This window comes from Falco rusticolus, chromosome 4, assembly GCF_015220075.1.
Source record: "Falco rusticolus isolate bFalRus1 chromosome 4, bFalRus1.pri, whole genome shotgun sequence".
Classification (NCBI taxonomy): Eukaryota; Metazoa; Chordata; class Aves; order Falconiformes; family Falconidae; genus Falco; species Falco rusticolus.
In genome coordinates, this window is record NC_051190.1 from 19,074,771 (window position 1) to 19,092,094 (window position 17,324).

General features: G+C 41.4%; 1 protein-coding gene across 10 annotated transcripts in view; it reads right to left on the minus strand.

The window, feature by feature from the left end:
* The window catches only part of FOXP1 (forkhead box P1), a 391,142-nt gene that overhangs the window by 158,020 nt on the left and 215,798 nt on the right, over window positions 1-17,324 (minus strand). For all 10 annotated transcript variants that reach the window (XM_037384993.1, XM_037385002.1, XM_037384992.1 and 7 more), the window contains one exon: window positions 10,223-10,404. In XM_037384993.1, the coding sequence (XP_037240890.1) occupies window positions 10,223-10,393 (171 nt within the window). In that variant the 5' untranslated portion in view covers window positions 10,394-10,404. The remainder of the gene's footprint in view (window positions 1-10,222; window positions 10,405-17,324) is intronic.

Below are 17,324 nucleotides of genomic sequence, written 5' to 3' on the forward strand. Positions count from 1 at the left end.
GTTCCACCCCGTCAGAGTGGACTAAGGGACAAGGGGTCCCACACCGCCTGGTGGGACGGTGTTCCAGGGACTGGGAGACAGGCTGCCATCGTGGGCTTCACCCTGGCAGTTGTAAAGACGACTTGTTGAACCGAAAATAGCCCGCTTTTAGCTCCTCTATAACATATCTACAGTTACCAGCATTCCCTGTACCTTGTTGAGTATTACATTCAATAATATTAATAGGCTCGTATTTACCATATCTTAAAAGCTAACAATCCTATTGCCAGTGCTAATTAAAAAGACAAGAAGCTGAAAAGAAGCAGTGGATTATTTCTTCAACATGGATTCATGCCTAGATTTAATAAAACCTGCTTTACTGTTATAACCTTACATTTGTTTCAAGAACACTATAAAAGGTAAGTTCTGCTTTTTGTTGTTTATTGACTTGGAGGGTTTTTCTTTCGGATCTGTAATATAGCATCACAGCTATGGGAAGGCGATGAAGTAGACCGTTCTCCCTGAACAAAACAACCTTTTGCCACTCAAATACCACGACTGGGATGGTGGCTGTGAAGAAACCAGCACACCTATTCAGAGAGAAGAACTCTGAATACATGACCAGAGAGTAAAACGCAGGATTAGGGAGGTTTATCCGTAACGAGCCCTCCCTGCGACCTTACAGAAAGCACTTCACCTACAGCTACAAGAGCGCGCCACGGCCAGCTTTTCCAGGTGGCAGACCGTATGGTTTCTTCCAGCCACAGAGCATCCCTGCCACACAAACAAGAGCTCCCAAGCATGCATGCTCAGCAGATCTGATGCCTCCACCCACGCCAACCCGCTCCACATGTACATGCCAAGCGCAGGACACATTCCCAGTGGGAATCTTTTTTACTCCACTATGGCAGACAAGCTACCAAATAAAAATACTGCACTTACCCTAAAATGAGGATAAAATTAATAATGACAGACAGAGCAATGCCTTAATCAGCCTCTTCATCAAGAACTTTGCAGGCTTTCCAACAAAATCCAGAACAGTTGATTTCCACACACACCTGTCCATCTTTCCCCGAGTTTGAAGAAGAGGATTGACATGGTATAGGAGCGGGCAAATAATGCAATACAACAAAGCAAAGATAAACTACAGCCACTTACCCAAACCCAGAGCTTTTCCTAGGCAAGCTCATCTTTAGATCAAGTTTCTCATTTAAGCAGAAGCCAGAAAAAGTCTCCTGGAGACTGTTGAGCCTGGATTTGAAGATCTGAGTGCTACAAATGCTTTCCCATGCATGCGAAGAATCATACCCCATTTTATTTCTAACTTTTCCTGCAAGATGCTGGGCCCCAATACTTCATAACAAGTTCCATTTCTCCTTCCCTGTGCCTGTCTGACCTTTTTCCTTCAGTGACTCACTTAATTATGTGGCAACAAAAATACAAAATGATGATGGTTGAAAAACACAAATGCTCTGACTTGAGCCCAAACCCTCAGTGTTGTGGGTCTGCTGCTGATTAAGGATGCCAGGTACTAGGGAAGATCCAGCCACTGCCCACACAGCCCTTGTGAACAGCTAGGGACCCTACCCCTATTTTAGCATGTATGCCACTGATCATTGGAAAAAAGGAGTAAAAAAGCATGTATGTCAGACAGTCAGTGGTCTTACAACATTTCAGAAGTGTTGTAGTTCTTTCCTGGCAGAGGTTTCTTGGTATCAGTGATAGTAACAAGAAAAAATTAAGGAAAACTTGATTTGAGCACATCAACAGCAACCACATTCCTTTAGCCTGTCATCACTCTAATCCAAGTAGACAATACCCCGCTCCCCCCCCCCCCTCCCCGCCCCTTCTTTCCTGCACTTAATTTCCAGGTAGAGTTTGTTAAAGCCTGAAATCCCACCTGAACTTTGGCAAGTCTTTTTTCAAAAGAATAAATAATAATTAAAAAAAAAAAAAAAAGAGACCCATACACAAATATTTGGCTAAGCAACCCATAGCAAATTGTGTAATGCCAGTTAAAAGTTGTGTTTTCTAAGTATCAGCCCCAGAGGTTTTATCTGAAATAAAATCCTGATTACTTCAGATTCTGAAGGCAAACTGTGACCCTGCTCTGCATCTCCAAATTTGAAACATTTGTGTTGTGCCCCTCAATAACGATGCCTCTTGCTAGAAAAGCACAAAACCTTTTCAAGAACTTGCTTATTTCATCTAGTAAGGTAAGAAGGCCCCAAACATGCATATAAAAATTAGTTCAGCCTTGAAGCTTGATCAAAAAAGGTCACCCAAAATTGGAAATACAGTGCGCTATCAAGCAAAAATGACCCATCTCCAGGCATGCAAACGCCTTCTGTGTGCCTGCATGCCCAGCGACGTTTCTGTCTGTTAGAACCCCAGTCTTCAATCTTTATGGTCATTAAATGAGAATCAGAATTAGGTCAGCACACACAAGACAAGGAATTATATCCATTTCTTGCATCCTTCTCCTTGGTTTGCCTGGGAACATGCTCTCTCCTGCGAGGGCTGGGGGTGAAGGGGAGAACTGCGTTGATGAGTTTTGCAACGTGTTGCCAGATAGATTAAATAGCCTAACTCTCTCCCACCTTTACTTTGCCAGCTTTACTTTCAGTAGCCTGGGAAAGGAAAAAAAAGAAAAAGAAAAAAAAAAAAAAAGAAAACCCCTTAAAAGAAAAAGAAGAAATATGATTAAAAATAAATTGAAAAGCCCAACTTGTAATAAAGCTGGCACTTGCCCCAGGCTTCAGAAATGTCTGAGACATGACACTGACTATACACTCTACAGACACAAGATATAGCTTTTATAGGGAAAAAAAGAGAGAGATTTGCACTATTGAAAACAGGTTGCAAATACAGTTTATGTTTTGAAAATGTAGGGAGCATGGCTAACAAAATACAGAACACAGCAACAAAACAAGCAACACTCATCTTACAAAACTGTCATTATATAATGTTGCTGTTTATACTAAGCCTCCAAAAAATACCTTCTGTTAATTTTTTTAATTAATGGGGTGCTATACAGTTAAATAAACTCATGAAGCATATTCACGACTTTTGCATTTTTACTTTATATCCCAATCTTTATTTACAACATTACTGTTATAAATTACAACAGTACTGTTGATATTCTCCTCACTTGCTGCGATACCCGATGGAGCTCCACAGGAGAAAGAACATAACACAGGAAACCGCGGCATTTCATTCTGCTCTCATTTAAATGTATTTAAGTCAGACAAAACTCCGCTGAAAGCAACAGCTATGCTAGTGAAAACCACTGCAATTCCAGTGCTGCTCCTAAGGCACTGCCAAACAATCTCCCTACGTGCAGCGCGTTTCCAAATAAAGTTAAATTACTTATAAAATATCAGCAATCCATGCAACTTCTTATTACTGTGAAATTACTTAAGCCTTAATTCATCAAGGTGCTTAAGCACATTCCTAATTTTACAGGCATGAGACGTACCAGTGACCTTAGTAAGACTAGTCACACACTTATATTTAGGCACATGCTTAAGCATCTTGCAACGCTGAAAGCCACAATGAGAAACAGTTCCATGTGAATTAAAAACTGCTTTACACCTTCACAGGCAAACCACCACTTCAGGTTTGCTGTATCCCAGGTTTGGCTGCACCACTTACTAGATAACCCCTGAAGTACAAAGATCAATGGAGGACGAACAGTCTCTAATAATCTGAATAACATCAATCATTTGAAATAGACTTCCAATTTATATCTGATGCCTACTAAACATCTTTTGGAGTGTATACAAGTGCTGGATAATAGCTTTAAAGCATTCCTTTGTGGACCTTCCCTAAACAGCACTCCTCAATGTGTAACTTTACTGCTTATGAGTAAGCATAAGCAAATATAAAAGGGGAGAGTGCACACACCTACGAAAACAGCTGGGAACAAACATACCACTGCTGAATTTTCACATGAGATGCAAGGCTAAAAAACAAACCAGCAAACATTTCAGAGGTTACATCTCTTCAAAGAGTCCACATAAACCTAAATGATTACTGCATGATCTTAATATACCACGGAAAGTAAAAGCAGCTATTGTAGAAAAAAAACACAGAAAAAAACCAAAAAAACAACAAAAAAACCCCACCCACCAACCCAGAACCCAAAACCCCCAAACCCTACAAAAATAGGTATCCATAGCCTAAAGAGGACTTCTGGATTTGGATGTGCACATAACCCAGGTGATTACATGTCTAATGATCCAGCTTCTGCACGTACATGCTTGTATCCACACACACAACTGCCGAACGTTGGGTGCCAATGTCAAGGTGCTTTGAGGACTCAGATTTATGCAGTTATTTATCAAAGACATTAGAAACAAAAAAAAAACCACTAAAAAAAAAAACCACACACACACAAAAACACCAAGGCAAAGAAAAAACAATAATCACAGCAAGTGCAACAAAGTGGTAGTTTCCCCTTATCCTTCAACAGTTAGAGAAAATTTAAGTCTTGTTGATGTCAATAAGTAGTTATAACAAAGACATTAGTAATAGTGAGGATAGAGAATGCTGCATGAATGTTCTCAGCATGGTTCATTGACAAGAGATTTAAAAATTGAATTATTAAGGAAAAAAAATAATCATTGATTCTAAAATCCAGGCAAGATAGCCAGCCTACGTTAAAACTTATTTAATTTTTCCAGCGCTGCTTCATTCCTAAGCTCTCAGAGCCACAGCTTTTCCATTGAAAAGCAAAAGACATTTTACGCACAATTTTCCCTCTACTAGAAAGAGGTATATTGTGCCCTTCAGTGAACATAAAATTGATATTATCATCTCTTAGTTTATATCTCACTACTTAACCTTCAGATTAAAAGTTATTAGATTTGAATGACTAAAAAGACATCATGTCACCTTCCGTTCAATGTTGGGAGATGGCAGAACTTGGGGGAAAAGTCTGAACGATAAAACCACAAAGTTTCCAGGAGAATAAAGTTGTTTTTCACATTCTCTGATGAAACAGCAACAAGCTCTACAAACGCAGTGATCTTTTCACCATGATGTAATCATCAATTATCAGTGTATTACAATACAAAATCAGACACAATCCAATAGCCTGCATGGAGTTTAATCTATACTTCCAAATGGCTCTTTCAATAGCAACAGCAGTTTAATAATTAGGCTTTATGTCTCTTCGGACAAAATGACTCAACACAGGCGCTCCCTCGAAGTCTAACAAACAAATTTAGTCTAACCCAGTTATGTCAATATGAAACAAAGACTTTATCTTGGATCTCATTTAGCAGTTTTGTTCTAAAGAGATAAGTCCAAATCATGATCAATGGGACCATAAAACTCCTGATGCAGTTAGCAACCTCTCCCTACAGGTTTTCGAAATAAGAGGAAAGTTACCAAACTATTAAAAAAAAAAAAAAAAGTCATTAATTTACTCTGTGATATATTCAGAATTCTTGCTAGTCAAATCTTCTTCTTGATCTGCCCAATTAAAGAAGTCTCTCAATAATACACCAAATTCCCCATTTCTCATACATTTTCCTTGTCTTTGGAAATGAACAAAATCTGAAGAAATCACATATCCCCTCTGGAGTTCGCCTCCCTGAACCTAACACCTCACATCTCCACATTTCTTAAAACAACTACTGCCAAAGGGCCCAACTGTGGCATCTTCACATCGATACCGCAAACACCCCAACTGCAGCCAGTGAGACCGACTGTGAAGAAATGATTGACTTGGGCACAGACACCAGAACCTAGGCCAAATTTCTTATGTCTATCAAAGATTCTTCTTATCTCCTATACACGAACAAAATTGTATTTTGTATTTGTATACATTCACTTGAATAAAACTATAAGATACAATGCCATCAGTTTGTTCAAGGAAAAAAAACCCTTTCTTTACTTTGTGGACACATGGCAAAACCAGTATTTATCTACACTCTTCAGAAAGACTGAAATGACACTTTATAATTACAGTATAGTTCAGCTCAAAGACAAGAGTGAAGAAACTTCCCTACAGTTCTTTATACAAGCTTCCTCCTTGTTTCTCCATGTACCAGTTGCATTTGTATTGCTGTTCCAGTTTGTCATAAACACAGTCACCTTGTAACCCTTTTTATCAAGCAATCTATGCACTAGCTAAAAGTACACTACACTCCATCAGACAAGCTATAGGTTTACATTATACAAACATTCTGATTCTGCCTGCTCAGCGCAGGTTGTCAATAAATGCAAGCAATTGCAAAACAGCCATGTGTGTTTTTTTCCTTAAGAGAACACTGATACGAGCCTGCCAGTTCTGCAAAATAAACTCTTTGCAATCTCCGCAGCTAATCTGTCAACAAATTACTATTAAAGTCATACCTCCTAAAAGTTCAAAAGCATTCTGGATTAGACAAAAGATACCGAGTTTTATACTCGTGGGGCAGTACTTGAAGTTACGGTATCAAAGCCGATCTTGCTATTGATGTGGAGAGGTTTGTATTTCTGCCACCACGCAACACAGCATTTGGTGTCTTGCTGCTATACATTGGAATTCAACTTTGTATTTGTTTTCTTTGTTTAATTCATATTCTTGTTTCTCTGCTAATAACGTGAAAAACGCTTAAATGAATAGTCCTGAGGATAAAAATAAAACACAATAAATAATATTTATTTTATAAGGAAAAAAAAAAGGAAAAAAGAACTTGCTAGGACTGAAGCATCAAATCTTCCATTTGAGTAGTCGTCAGAAACCAGCAAGTAAAGCTGTGATCATGTCCATTAAAAGGCAGTTTGTCCCCATGAGTCTTTATTTATTACTCCTTGTAGGCAAAAGTCACCCCATCGTTACAACATTACGTTACAGTCCAAGGTGCCCTTGCCCAGCCTGACTTTCAGCTTGTGGGTCACCCCGACACCTATTTTGCACTTCCCAGATGTTTTTCCGTGATGCCTCAGAGTCAAGAGATGTTGCCAAACTGCCTGGTACCCCGTTCCCAGGTTTTCTGCCCTGTCCCTTGGTTCTGCCTCCGTGGGCAGCTTGGGAGCAAGCTCCCGAGCCCCGCTGCCTCACCCTGTGCCATTTAGGAAGTCCAACGACCCAGGCAACCTTCATGCCTGCTCCAGGTTTTATAAGCAGGTCACCAAACCCCTGCCCATTCCACCTCATCCTGACAGTCATTCCTGTGAGATGTCGAGCACTGGCACCCATGGAGTCAGCAGCAGCAGGAAGGCAGCCTCTCCCACCTTCCGCAGGTGCCAGAATACTGCAGGAAAGCGGTTTTCTTCCCTTCCAGTCTGGTTCCGGGGGCGGTATCTCCTGTATGTATCACCATTTTTATCCAACCCTTCCACAGATGCACTGTCCCTGAAGAGTCACTTGTACTGCTTTGGCTTTCTTAGTTCACAATTACAAATGCAAACATCAGTTGGAGCTATTTGGCTTTATTATACACAGCAGAACTCACCCCTGCATTTGCTCCTCCCAGCTTAACAGCACATTTTACAAGATTACTAATGCTAAAATAATTTACCATCACATCACTCTCTGCCTCCTTGCATGGCAGAATCACCCTAAGATGACATAGGAAGCACAAAACTCATCCTACAAGTCCTCCCTGTGCTTACCGCAACAGTGCTCACACCGGAGTTCCTTCAAACATACGAACATCTGTGGTGCTCCATATTTTCCCATAGTAAAACACTTACAAATTTGTAAACTCATGAAACTTCCTAAAAAAACCTTGAAGCATTTCTGTTTTCCTCTCTCATACTAACAAAGCTATCAGTCCTTAAAAATTCATAAATTTCACAAAAAAATGGGAACCAAAATTCAGCACAGATGCTTTACACAAGCCATTGTACGTCCAGGTTTCAGCACTGTGCCACGCTTATCACAGGAATACACAACTAACCACAACAGCAAAGCTCACCACTACCCACCACTGATTTTTTTTTCCCAGACAAAACAAGTGCCAGGTGGCAAAATGAAAATATTTCAATGAAATGCTCTTAAGAAATAGCTGTTTAATTCAGAACTCATTCATTTGTATTGAAGAAGCATTTTGTAGAACGCATTCTGTTAAGTGACCTGGGAGCATATGTTGTATACGGAGAAACATCTAAACATTATGCTCCATGTTGTATGTGTATCTGTAAATGCTTGCATTAGCTGTCTGAAAACAACGGGTTTTCTTCTTTTCAGCATTTAAAAATATTTTCCAAACACAAAGATTGATATTTTTATGCTAGCTCTGATTACCCTTTTGTTGTTATCAGGTCTTTTTTTTTTTTTTTTTTTTTTTTTTTTTTTTAGTAACAGTTTTAAACTTTGCAATCAACTTGCTTTTATAAAGATAAACTCCATGGACAAGTTAGTCATCAAAACCAATTAAATAGCAGAAATCAAACACAGAACATAAAGGTCTTTTAAGAACTTTGGGAAAAGCAAACTCCCTGACCACATTTATCGTCCTGGCAGGGGATAAATAAACTATAAACCCAAATCTCAGCTGTGTGAAAGCAATCCCAAGCATGGCAATGCTGCCCGCAGCCCTGCGCCTGGCTCCCACGGGGCTGGCAGCGCTTGTGCCTGCGCTGGGCACCGCGTGGGGAGGGCCGGGGGACCCGCGTGGCAATGACCTCTTGCCACTCCTTAATTGACCAAACGGGCGGCTGCTGAATGACACAACCCATTACAGGCGAGATCACGACATTATCAAAGGTGGCACGAGCCCTCTGGATGGCTACGGAGGAGCCCTGCACAAGGCGCCAGCAGCGAAGGTTACTAACTGGTGGTAGGAGTGGAGGAGCAGAGGTCTGAGCAATTCTTGTCTACGGTGTACACATGACCCTCACTCTGCTCCTCTCTGCACAAAGCAGCACTGGAAAATTCCATAGCACTCCTATGGAAAATGTGGCGTAATTAACTCATTTTGATATGAAGCCTTTTTAAGACGAGACCTTTGTGTTGAACATATTTTACTGTTCCACACTCCTCTTCTACTGTCCTATATTAATCAAAGCTGTAACCCCTGTTGTCTTTGCACTACGAATCAGAATGTGCCCCTGGCAAAGAATGAGGGAAAAGTCAACAGGAATTAAGTTTCAGTGCAACTGTTTACTCAACTGTGGCCTGCAGTTATTGAAATTTTATCCGTGGTTTTGTGTGACTACTGCAGTAATGAATTCAGCATGGCTGTGATTTTCTCACTGATGGTATTCTCACTTCAAGTAAAAACCTGTAGGATGAAAATGATTGAAACAACCAAAGTCTACGCATTTAGTATCATCCATTTTTCTGACGTGTTTAATTATGGCAGCTTTCTGTCTTAGCTTGGCAAATGGGGTCCCCCGCTCCTCCGCAAGCCTTCGGTCTGCTTTGTTTTTGAGTGCAGGTTTTTTTCTTCCCCACAACAACCTGCTAAAAAGATCACCGTACACTTAGGGGAGTCTTAACCAGCTGCCAATCGCTTATTTAAAAGGTTTTAAGAATGCTTATTGCATTAGAGAAACTGAGGGTTAGGCGTAACTGTATTCGCCATGGCTCTGCTGCAGCCTTTGTTCCCACACACGTTAATGATACATGCCCAGCACTTTGGTGTAAAATTTCCTCGGAGGGTTTCAAAATTTTATCGGGGAAAAGAAAAAAACTAAAACATATTACGCAGATAATTTACACTGGTGAACTTGGTCGCTTCCCAAAAAATACACTAATTAAAATATAAAGGCAAAACGCACAATTTGGTTCCAACTCTTCTGAATTGAGGAGTACTGACACAAGATGTACTTATTTATTTATTCTGACATTTTGCCGCAGCAGATACCTCTGCAGCCTTTCTCACTAATAGAAAACATTCTGTTGATAGAGGTTGCTAGGTTATATTAGAATTTGTTGCAAAACCAAAACTTAACGTTAGTGTATTTTCCACCCAGTGACACATTTTGGAAACCAGTTATTTGTATACAGTGGTTGACCCGATTGCTGTCACCAGACTCAACACATTCAGGCAACAGAAGCAAGCCCGGATCTTTGGGTATTTCCAGGGAACGATTAAAAAAGGAGCCCTGGAAGAAAAGTCCAGCATTTCTCTTTACATTAACGATTGCAATCCCCTACGGACAAAAATGTACAGAATGTCATAGGCAAGTCCTAAAAGCATCCTCTGACTGGCAAATACGAAAGGCTTGGAGGGGGTGTGGTGTTGTTAAATGCTTTACGCTTGTTCTGTAAGTAGGAAACTTGTAATACGTCTTACAGTACCTGCTGTTGCTGAAGATGTGCTAAATCTGCAGCCCCAATTTCAACTGAAGGTGTCTCGCCGTTTGATCTCACCTCCCGCAGGCTGCACTCTAGTAAATGGTTGCCACCGCTCGCTCCATTCTGAATGGCTGAACCGTTACTTTTTGTCTCAGTCCCAGATTCTTGCATCATGACTCAAAAACCTGAAATAATTTAGGGGAGGGGGAAAAAAAAAAAAAGCAGCTGTTAAAACAGTTGCTGTATATAAGGAGACATGCCCTGTTTTAAATCCTGCCAAAACTGTAAACATTTGTCATTTCCCTTCATACGATTTATCTTTCATTAATGGTTCACGCTACTAGTTTATGTTTATTTATCTGTTGGTACAGCTATAATTTTAGTAAGTTAGTTCTGTTCTAAATATAATATTATTTGCTCAACATATTTTTTCCCTTAGAGAAAAAGAAATATTTTTGAACAAACACACAGAATCCGTAATTACATTTCTCTAGTTACATCTGGATGCTTTTGTTTGAAACTGATGAGTCACTCTGCAACATACGAAGGACAATATCAAAAACTTTATATGCACTGTGTAGGGGCAGGTAGGTGAAACCCCGCATTCACTATTTTGGTTTCCATTCATACCACGATATTGCCAAATTAGCACCTTTTATTACGCTGAAGCAATTTAGGTTGAGTCTGAAGTATGCTGGACACCATCAGTGTTTGTTTGGGGCAAACTGCTTCAGCTGCTCATGGAATTAGTCTTTTTTGGCAAATTTCTTAGCTATGGAATTCTGTCTGGCTGTGGACGCACTACGGCATGGCAGCAAAGAGCTTCCTGTGTTATTTGGCTAAACGTCATGTTAGTAGCCACAGCTAGTCACAGCCAGCCCTCTTGACTCTTGGTGGGTGTCTGTCCCTGGGTGCTTTACAACACTGGACTCATCAACTGTATGCGTGGGTCACGGGCCCCACGAGGAAGACGAGGATGAGTGCCTGCTTGCTTACTCCAGAACTGCTGGGATTCACACGCCTTTGGGAACTAACGGTCAGCACAAGACCCCCCCAGACAAAGCACAGCCAGTTTCTAGCCATGAACTGCTACCTTTGAGATATTCTGATGAGCTGTTTTATAGGTATTTCCACCTGCAAGGCCCCCACTTGCAGGATTTCAGTGTTATTAACCTGTTGTGCGTCTGCCAGCTCATCTCTCCCTCCCTCTGCGCTGCTTCTCTCATCCTCACCTGGGGGCAGGTGGGGTACGGTAAGCCAAGCTGCATGCTCCAAGCACATCACCTACTCCGTGCTAACTCACCACATGCACTCAGGAGCCAAATGCCTCTGCGCAGGGTAATTCACCTTGAAATTAAGATGCTTTACATTTAAGGAAGACCCTGTTTCAATGCAGTAACTACCTCGAATCAAAAGGAAGAAGAAAAACCCCTTTCAACATATAAGGGAAAATATCAATCAGAAAGGACAAGAGAAAGTGCATTTCAACAGAAAAATACCAGAGGAAAAACCTTTCCCTGGGAACTCCACAGGTACTGAAGGTACCGGCTGGAGACAGCAATTCCTCCCTCCAGCCCGGCTGCCCGTGTGTCACCCAGCCCAGCCCCCGGTGCCGCTCAGCACCCGGCTCCGCGCAGAGGTACGCTCCAGCCCCACGCACCAGCACCAGACCTCTCCTCCATTCAATAGCTTCAGATGTTCACCATGATGATCCATAGTGCTGATAATCAAAACGTCGTAACTGAGAAGCAGCTGAATAACGAGGGCTTTGTCACCACCACGCTCCGGCAGTAGCATTCCTCGTGGATTCACATCCCAGGCGAGTGAACCCCTCATTAGCCAGACCCCACTCCAATCATGATAGAATCTATTCATGCTGACGGCCGCCCAAGCACAGGGCCGGTGCTAGGACAGATTCAAATGTTCTGATTACATTTAAATAAATTTCAGCTGGTCCATGGAAACTTCTCTCAATCTGTTTTGTGAAATCTTCGAATTATGCAAGGGGACAAAAGGGCTCGGGGGCTCATTATAAAGCTTCTGTCAACTCCCTTGTAAAAGCTCCAGAGATCTAAACAAACCTACAGCTTTCCCAATGCCACTAGCAAATGCTTTTGGGTTTTAACATGATCCCGCTCTGACACACACTGAGCATGGTGTGTTTTTCATTTTCGGCACTAGAAGGAAAGCCCACAAGCATGATAAAGTCTAAATATGTGTTTACATCTAACAAGGAAGGCTGGATTACACACCAGGCAGCAACTGCATGGCACAGGTTGCTTCACAAGACGAGACAGGAGCGAGATTCTCCAGACAGCTCACAAGTTACTCAAAGCTATACCGTGCAATTTTTACACGCTACACTGTTAAAAAGGACATACCTCTTTTAACCAGAGATAAATCACAAGAGATGTAATTGTTTTCTGCTTCCATCCAAATTTGTGGTCAAGCCTCAACTGGAGGAAATGGAGCATTACATTTAATCTATGTCAGCAGAAGATCGCCACCATGTAAGACTGGGTTAGCAGGTTGAACCCAGAGACTCGTGTCTTTGTTGTGATGCACGACAGCAAGTGATGGCTGGCACATCACCACCACACAGACCATGCCCAATGGAGGAAGAACATACTAAAGAACTGGTGTGGAAGATGCCTCCAGGAGACACCACGGCGGAAAGAGATGCGAAAACTGATGTGCTGAAACAGTAAAGAAGTACATTTCATTCTCCAACACTTCTGATGCAACCTGGGTAAACTGCTAAAGGAGGGTCAGATAAAGCACCAACCAATACTCTGAGACGCCTCTGACAGCAGCAAGAAGAATGTGCACCACTGAGGAGCAGATCTATCACTGCCTGATCACAATTTGTTGGCTTGCCCTTCCGAGCGAAATATCTCCAGGACACAGAAAATAATTCACAACCAAACTGGTCAAGAAATTATTTATTGTCTCTAGGATTCCAAAATGCTCCTGGAAAGAAACAACAGCAGAAATTACTACAATTTTTCCAACCTATAGGACTGAGAAAAAGATGGATTATTTATAGTATTTGGTCACAAAAAGATCACAGCTCTTGAGAATCTTTCCCATGACAAATTTCATGCTCTTTTTTACCTTTCAAAGCACCCCAGCCAGTTACCACCTGAGCAGCACTGGGCTGGCCGCTGCCCCTCCGCTGGCTGTGCCCACCCTACCTATTGTATCCAGCAGAATCAGCAGCAGCTATCAAGGAAATTGAGCTGGAAATGAAGTTTGCAAAGAGAACATCAAAAGAGTAAAAAGAAAATTATGATGTTTAGACTTTCAAAAATCATTTTAAAAGCAGGAGGGAACATCTTTGAGCAAATTTTGCTTTAAAAACACCCATTCACAAACAGTCAACTTCAATATAACTTCAACTGGACAAGACAAAACGAATCCACTTTGCTGGAATACCTCCAATAGAAAACAGGATTTTCAAGGGAGAAAAGATAAAACTGTTTATTTCTTCACTGTAGTCAAATGTGAGTTGACATAAATAATCACAGTTTGGTTTGATCATTAAGCGTCATGTCATGAAAATCAACCTGTGAGAGCTTTCTGCAAGAATGATTATTATTTGTCTTTTTGAGCACACCTAAATGAGCTGAGGTGATGGTACACTGAGGATGGCTGAGATAATTGTCTCTCCTCAGCACAGAGGAGCAGGCCTTACAGAAGCCTATTAGTGAAGTCTGTCATTCAAAATCATGAAAGAAAAAAGCAAAGCAAGGTTGACTTTATGCAACATGATTAGGTTCTGTGGGAACTGAACTGAAGCTTCAGGTCAAGTACCACAAACTGTGATTCCGGCCTGAAGACAACCCCAAGTAACCGAAATAGTGCTGAAGAAGCTGTTATGCATAATGATTTGTGATAGGAAATACAGTACTCCACGAAAGCTTTCATGACGTACAAGAGACCATGTTCTGACTTAGGAAATTATTGGCAAAAGAGCACGTCCATCTCACGTGTTCTACAAAGCAGAATGATTCTCATATCAATTCTGCAAAGGAAAACAGATTTTTCCAACTTAAAATAGGTGGGTTCTTGCCCGAGTATCTTTTTTTTAATAAAAAATGTACAATATTTCACGTTACGAGAGGTACAGAATGACTCTTAAAGATTACTGAAGGTGACACAAGCTGTTTTTCCCATATGAAGGGACCAAAGCTAAGTCGCAGTATGAACAACAACTTGTAAAATTTTATCCTAAAATCAAGGAGCACATAATTAAAGAGCTGTTCTTTTACGATTTAATGTCAGCTTGGTTTAAAAATCTCACAACGATGAATAATTTCTGAAGATTCCCATCTTAGCCTGCACAAAAGCTTTCCTAACTTTGATGCACAGCCAAATACAAAGCCCAAGCCGTACAGTTTGGCCCATCTCCTTGGTGAGTATCTTATGCTCAAGGTAATGGAGCAAAATTTCAGTGGAGTGAAATGAAAGCAAGGCACTCTGTCAACAGGAGGAAAACAGCTAATCATCTTCCAGATGACTTGGACAGAAGTAGGGGACAGCTAATTTCTTAAGGGCATGGTTAAAATCGAAAAAACATAGGTCGGATATGAACTTTGGCTGAATCAAATTGATCTTTCTGAGGATCCCAGTGTTGGTGTTTTGAAATAAAAGACAGAAGCTGAAGGAATCCTAATTTTGAAAAGGTTCCGTGCTAACTCATTTAAGAAGAAAAAAAAAAAAAAAAAAGTCACAAAGACCAGATGCTGCAGATACACGTGTCTGTCTTAGCTCCACTGGACTATTTAGATGAGCAAGGTTAAGCATGGAGATTAGTAGGCAGGAGGTGGGCGCTGAAGTGTGCAATTTCTGCAATTCTTCTACTAGTACAGTTTCTAAAGACTAAGCAGCATTGTTTAATGTCAGCATGAGGGAGGATTTACTGACTGAAGCACCCATCAGAATAAGGACCCACTGAAAGTGTGAAAGACTAAGGGACTGATATTTAGATGTATTTAGATGCCTCGCCATACACGGAGGCATCTGGCGAGACATTTTTAAGACTCCTGAATAAGCACCAATCTACAACTTTAAGCATCTCATCACCTTTAAAAAACTATCCCCAGGGTCTTCTGGGCCTTAAAATCTCTGTTTTAATATGCTTCCAGACTCAACCTGGACTACAGATTCAGAATGTAGCTTGCGTGTTTCAAAGTTACTTCCAAGGCTGATGCTTTTATTTTGGCTATTAGTACTTGGAGGTGTTTACAAATATATATACACACATCAAGATCATTCAACATTTCTGTCCCCTGGGATCAGCGCTAGAGCAAAAATGTTGTCATAATACATCCCTTCTTTGTCACATTTGTGAAAGATTTTAAGCTAACAAAAAGTTCAGTCTTTATTCCAGGGCAGTTAATTAAGGTTGACCAAGTCAGGCAGAAGTAAATTAACTTGGCTGATCAATTATTTATATGAAGCAGAATAAATGCCCTTAAAGAACTTGGCCCAGCCATGAAAGGACATGTAAATTAAACACAACACAGATTTATAAAATATATTTCTGCTTTTATAGGTAGTGGAGTTAATGGTAAAAATCAGCTTTAAGTGATCACATCACAAGACCTAGTCCTAAATTCCCCAGCAGACACACTACCCATACACACACGGTTTATAAGTAAACATTTTACCTATTTGTTGCAAGCAGTTCCCCAAAGCAAGCTCAGGACTAACTTCAGAGCACTACTCTGTGTATTTACAAAAAAAAAAAAAAAAAACAAAACCAACCAATGTTTGGAAGCATCTCATGACAAGGCAATGCTGCAGCGACAGGATTTTACCCTTTGAAAACGAAATGAGCAAAGCTGCTTCTTAGCCCCAGCACAGGTGCAAAAGCAACACAGCAGCCTGGCATTCCCGGTGCTGCTGTTATCAGCCATGAGGACCATGACGGCTTTCCCGTGAGACCACTGCCCAACTCACAGGTGGTCTCTTTTAGTCCCAGTATCTTTGGAGCAAGTGCCCTGGCTGGGGAAAGCGCCTCAGGCTCCACATCCCACCACCGCTCCCAAATTTCTCCAGGAACATGCTTTGACGGTCCTCAGCTGACACCGAAACACCATCTCCTCCCACTGACACCCCATCCCTAGGTCAGTCGGGCGGCCAGCAGCACCATCCCCGCCATCCATGAGTTCAGTAAAAGAAACAGGATTCACTAGTGGAAATTAAAAGCCTTGTGTAAGGTAAGGCTTTGATCTACCATGGGGGAAGGCGTACAGATGTTCAGCTGCTCATTTACTAAATTACACCATGTCACAATTAACTGTGAATCAGCCAGCTTCACATGAACAGCTCGAGGGCTGCCACCACGCTAAGTACAGAAATAACGCTGGGGAGGGGAGTCCGAACTAGCCAGGTGGACCAGATGACTTCTCTCTGCCTGTGTTTGTGGTTAGCACAACTATTAGAAAGAGCCATCCCAACATATGGCATGATTTAACTAAATCAGATCATGCTGAACTCACCAGCCTTTCTCAACTTACAAACCCCTCCGCTCTCGTCATTGCAGATGGGTGAACACCCGTCATGCTTTAGGAGTTTTCAGTAGCCGTCATTTATCCTGCTGACAGGGTGTATTTTAGGTATAATTATGTACTAACTAACTATAGATCAACTGTCAGTACATTAGGGTACTTTTTGGATAAAACTTCATGCTTACCCCTTTGAAGGCCACTCGCCTACACACTACTGGCGGTTGCTGAATTGTGCAGGAGTATGAGAAAGGAGAAGGGGATTCAAAGAGCAATTAAGGATGATCTTTAAGAATCAACCAAAATAGTAAGGAATGGAGAGAGTCAGGCTCCGCTGTCCTGAAAAGCGATGCTGAGTCACGTCTGACAGCGGCGTTTGGAGGAGGAGAGGCAAACCTGGAGCAAGGCAAGGGAGGAACATGCACGAGATGTGTGGAAAGAGGAAACAAAGAGACAGCGACGAGGTGAAATCCTTTGATATTTCCTCAGCTTAAAGAGGTAATTCAATGCATTAAAATGGATCCTTGAAATTTCAAAGGATGAAACTCGCACAACAAAGATTGTCGAGAGTGCTATTTTCTAGGATTAGAACA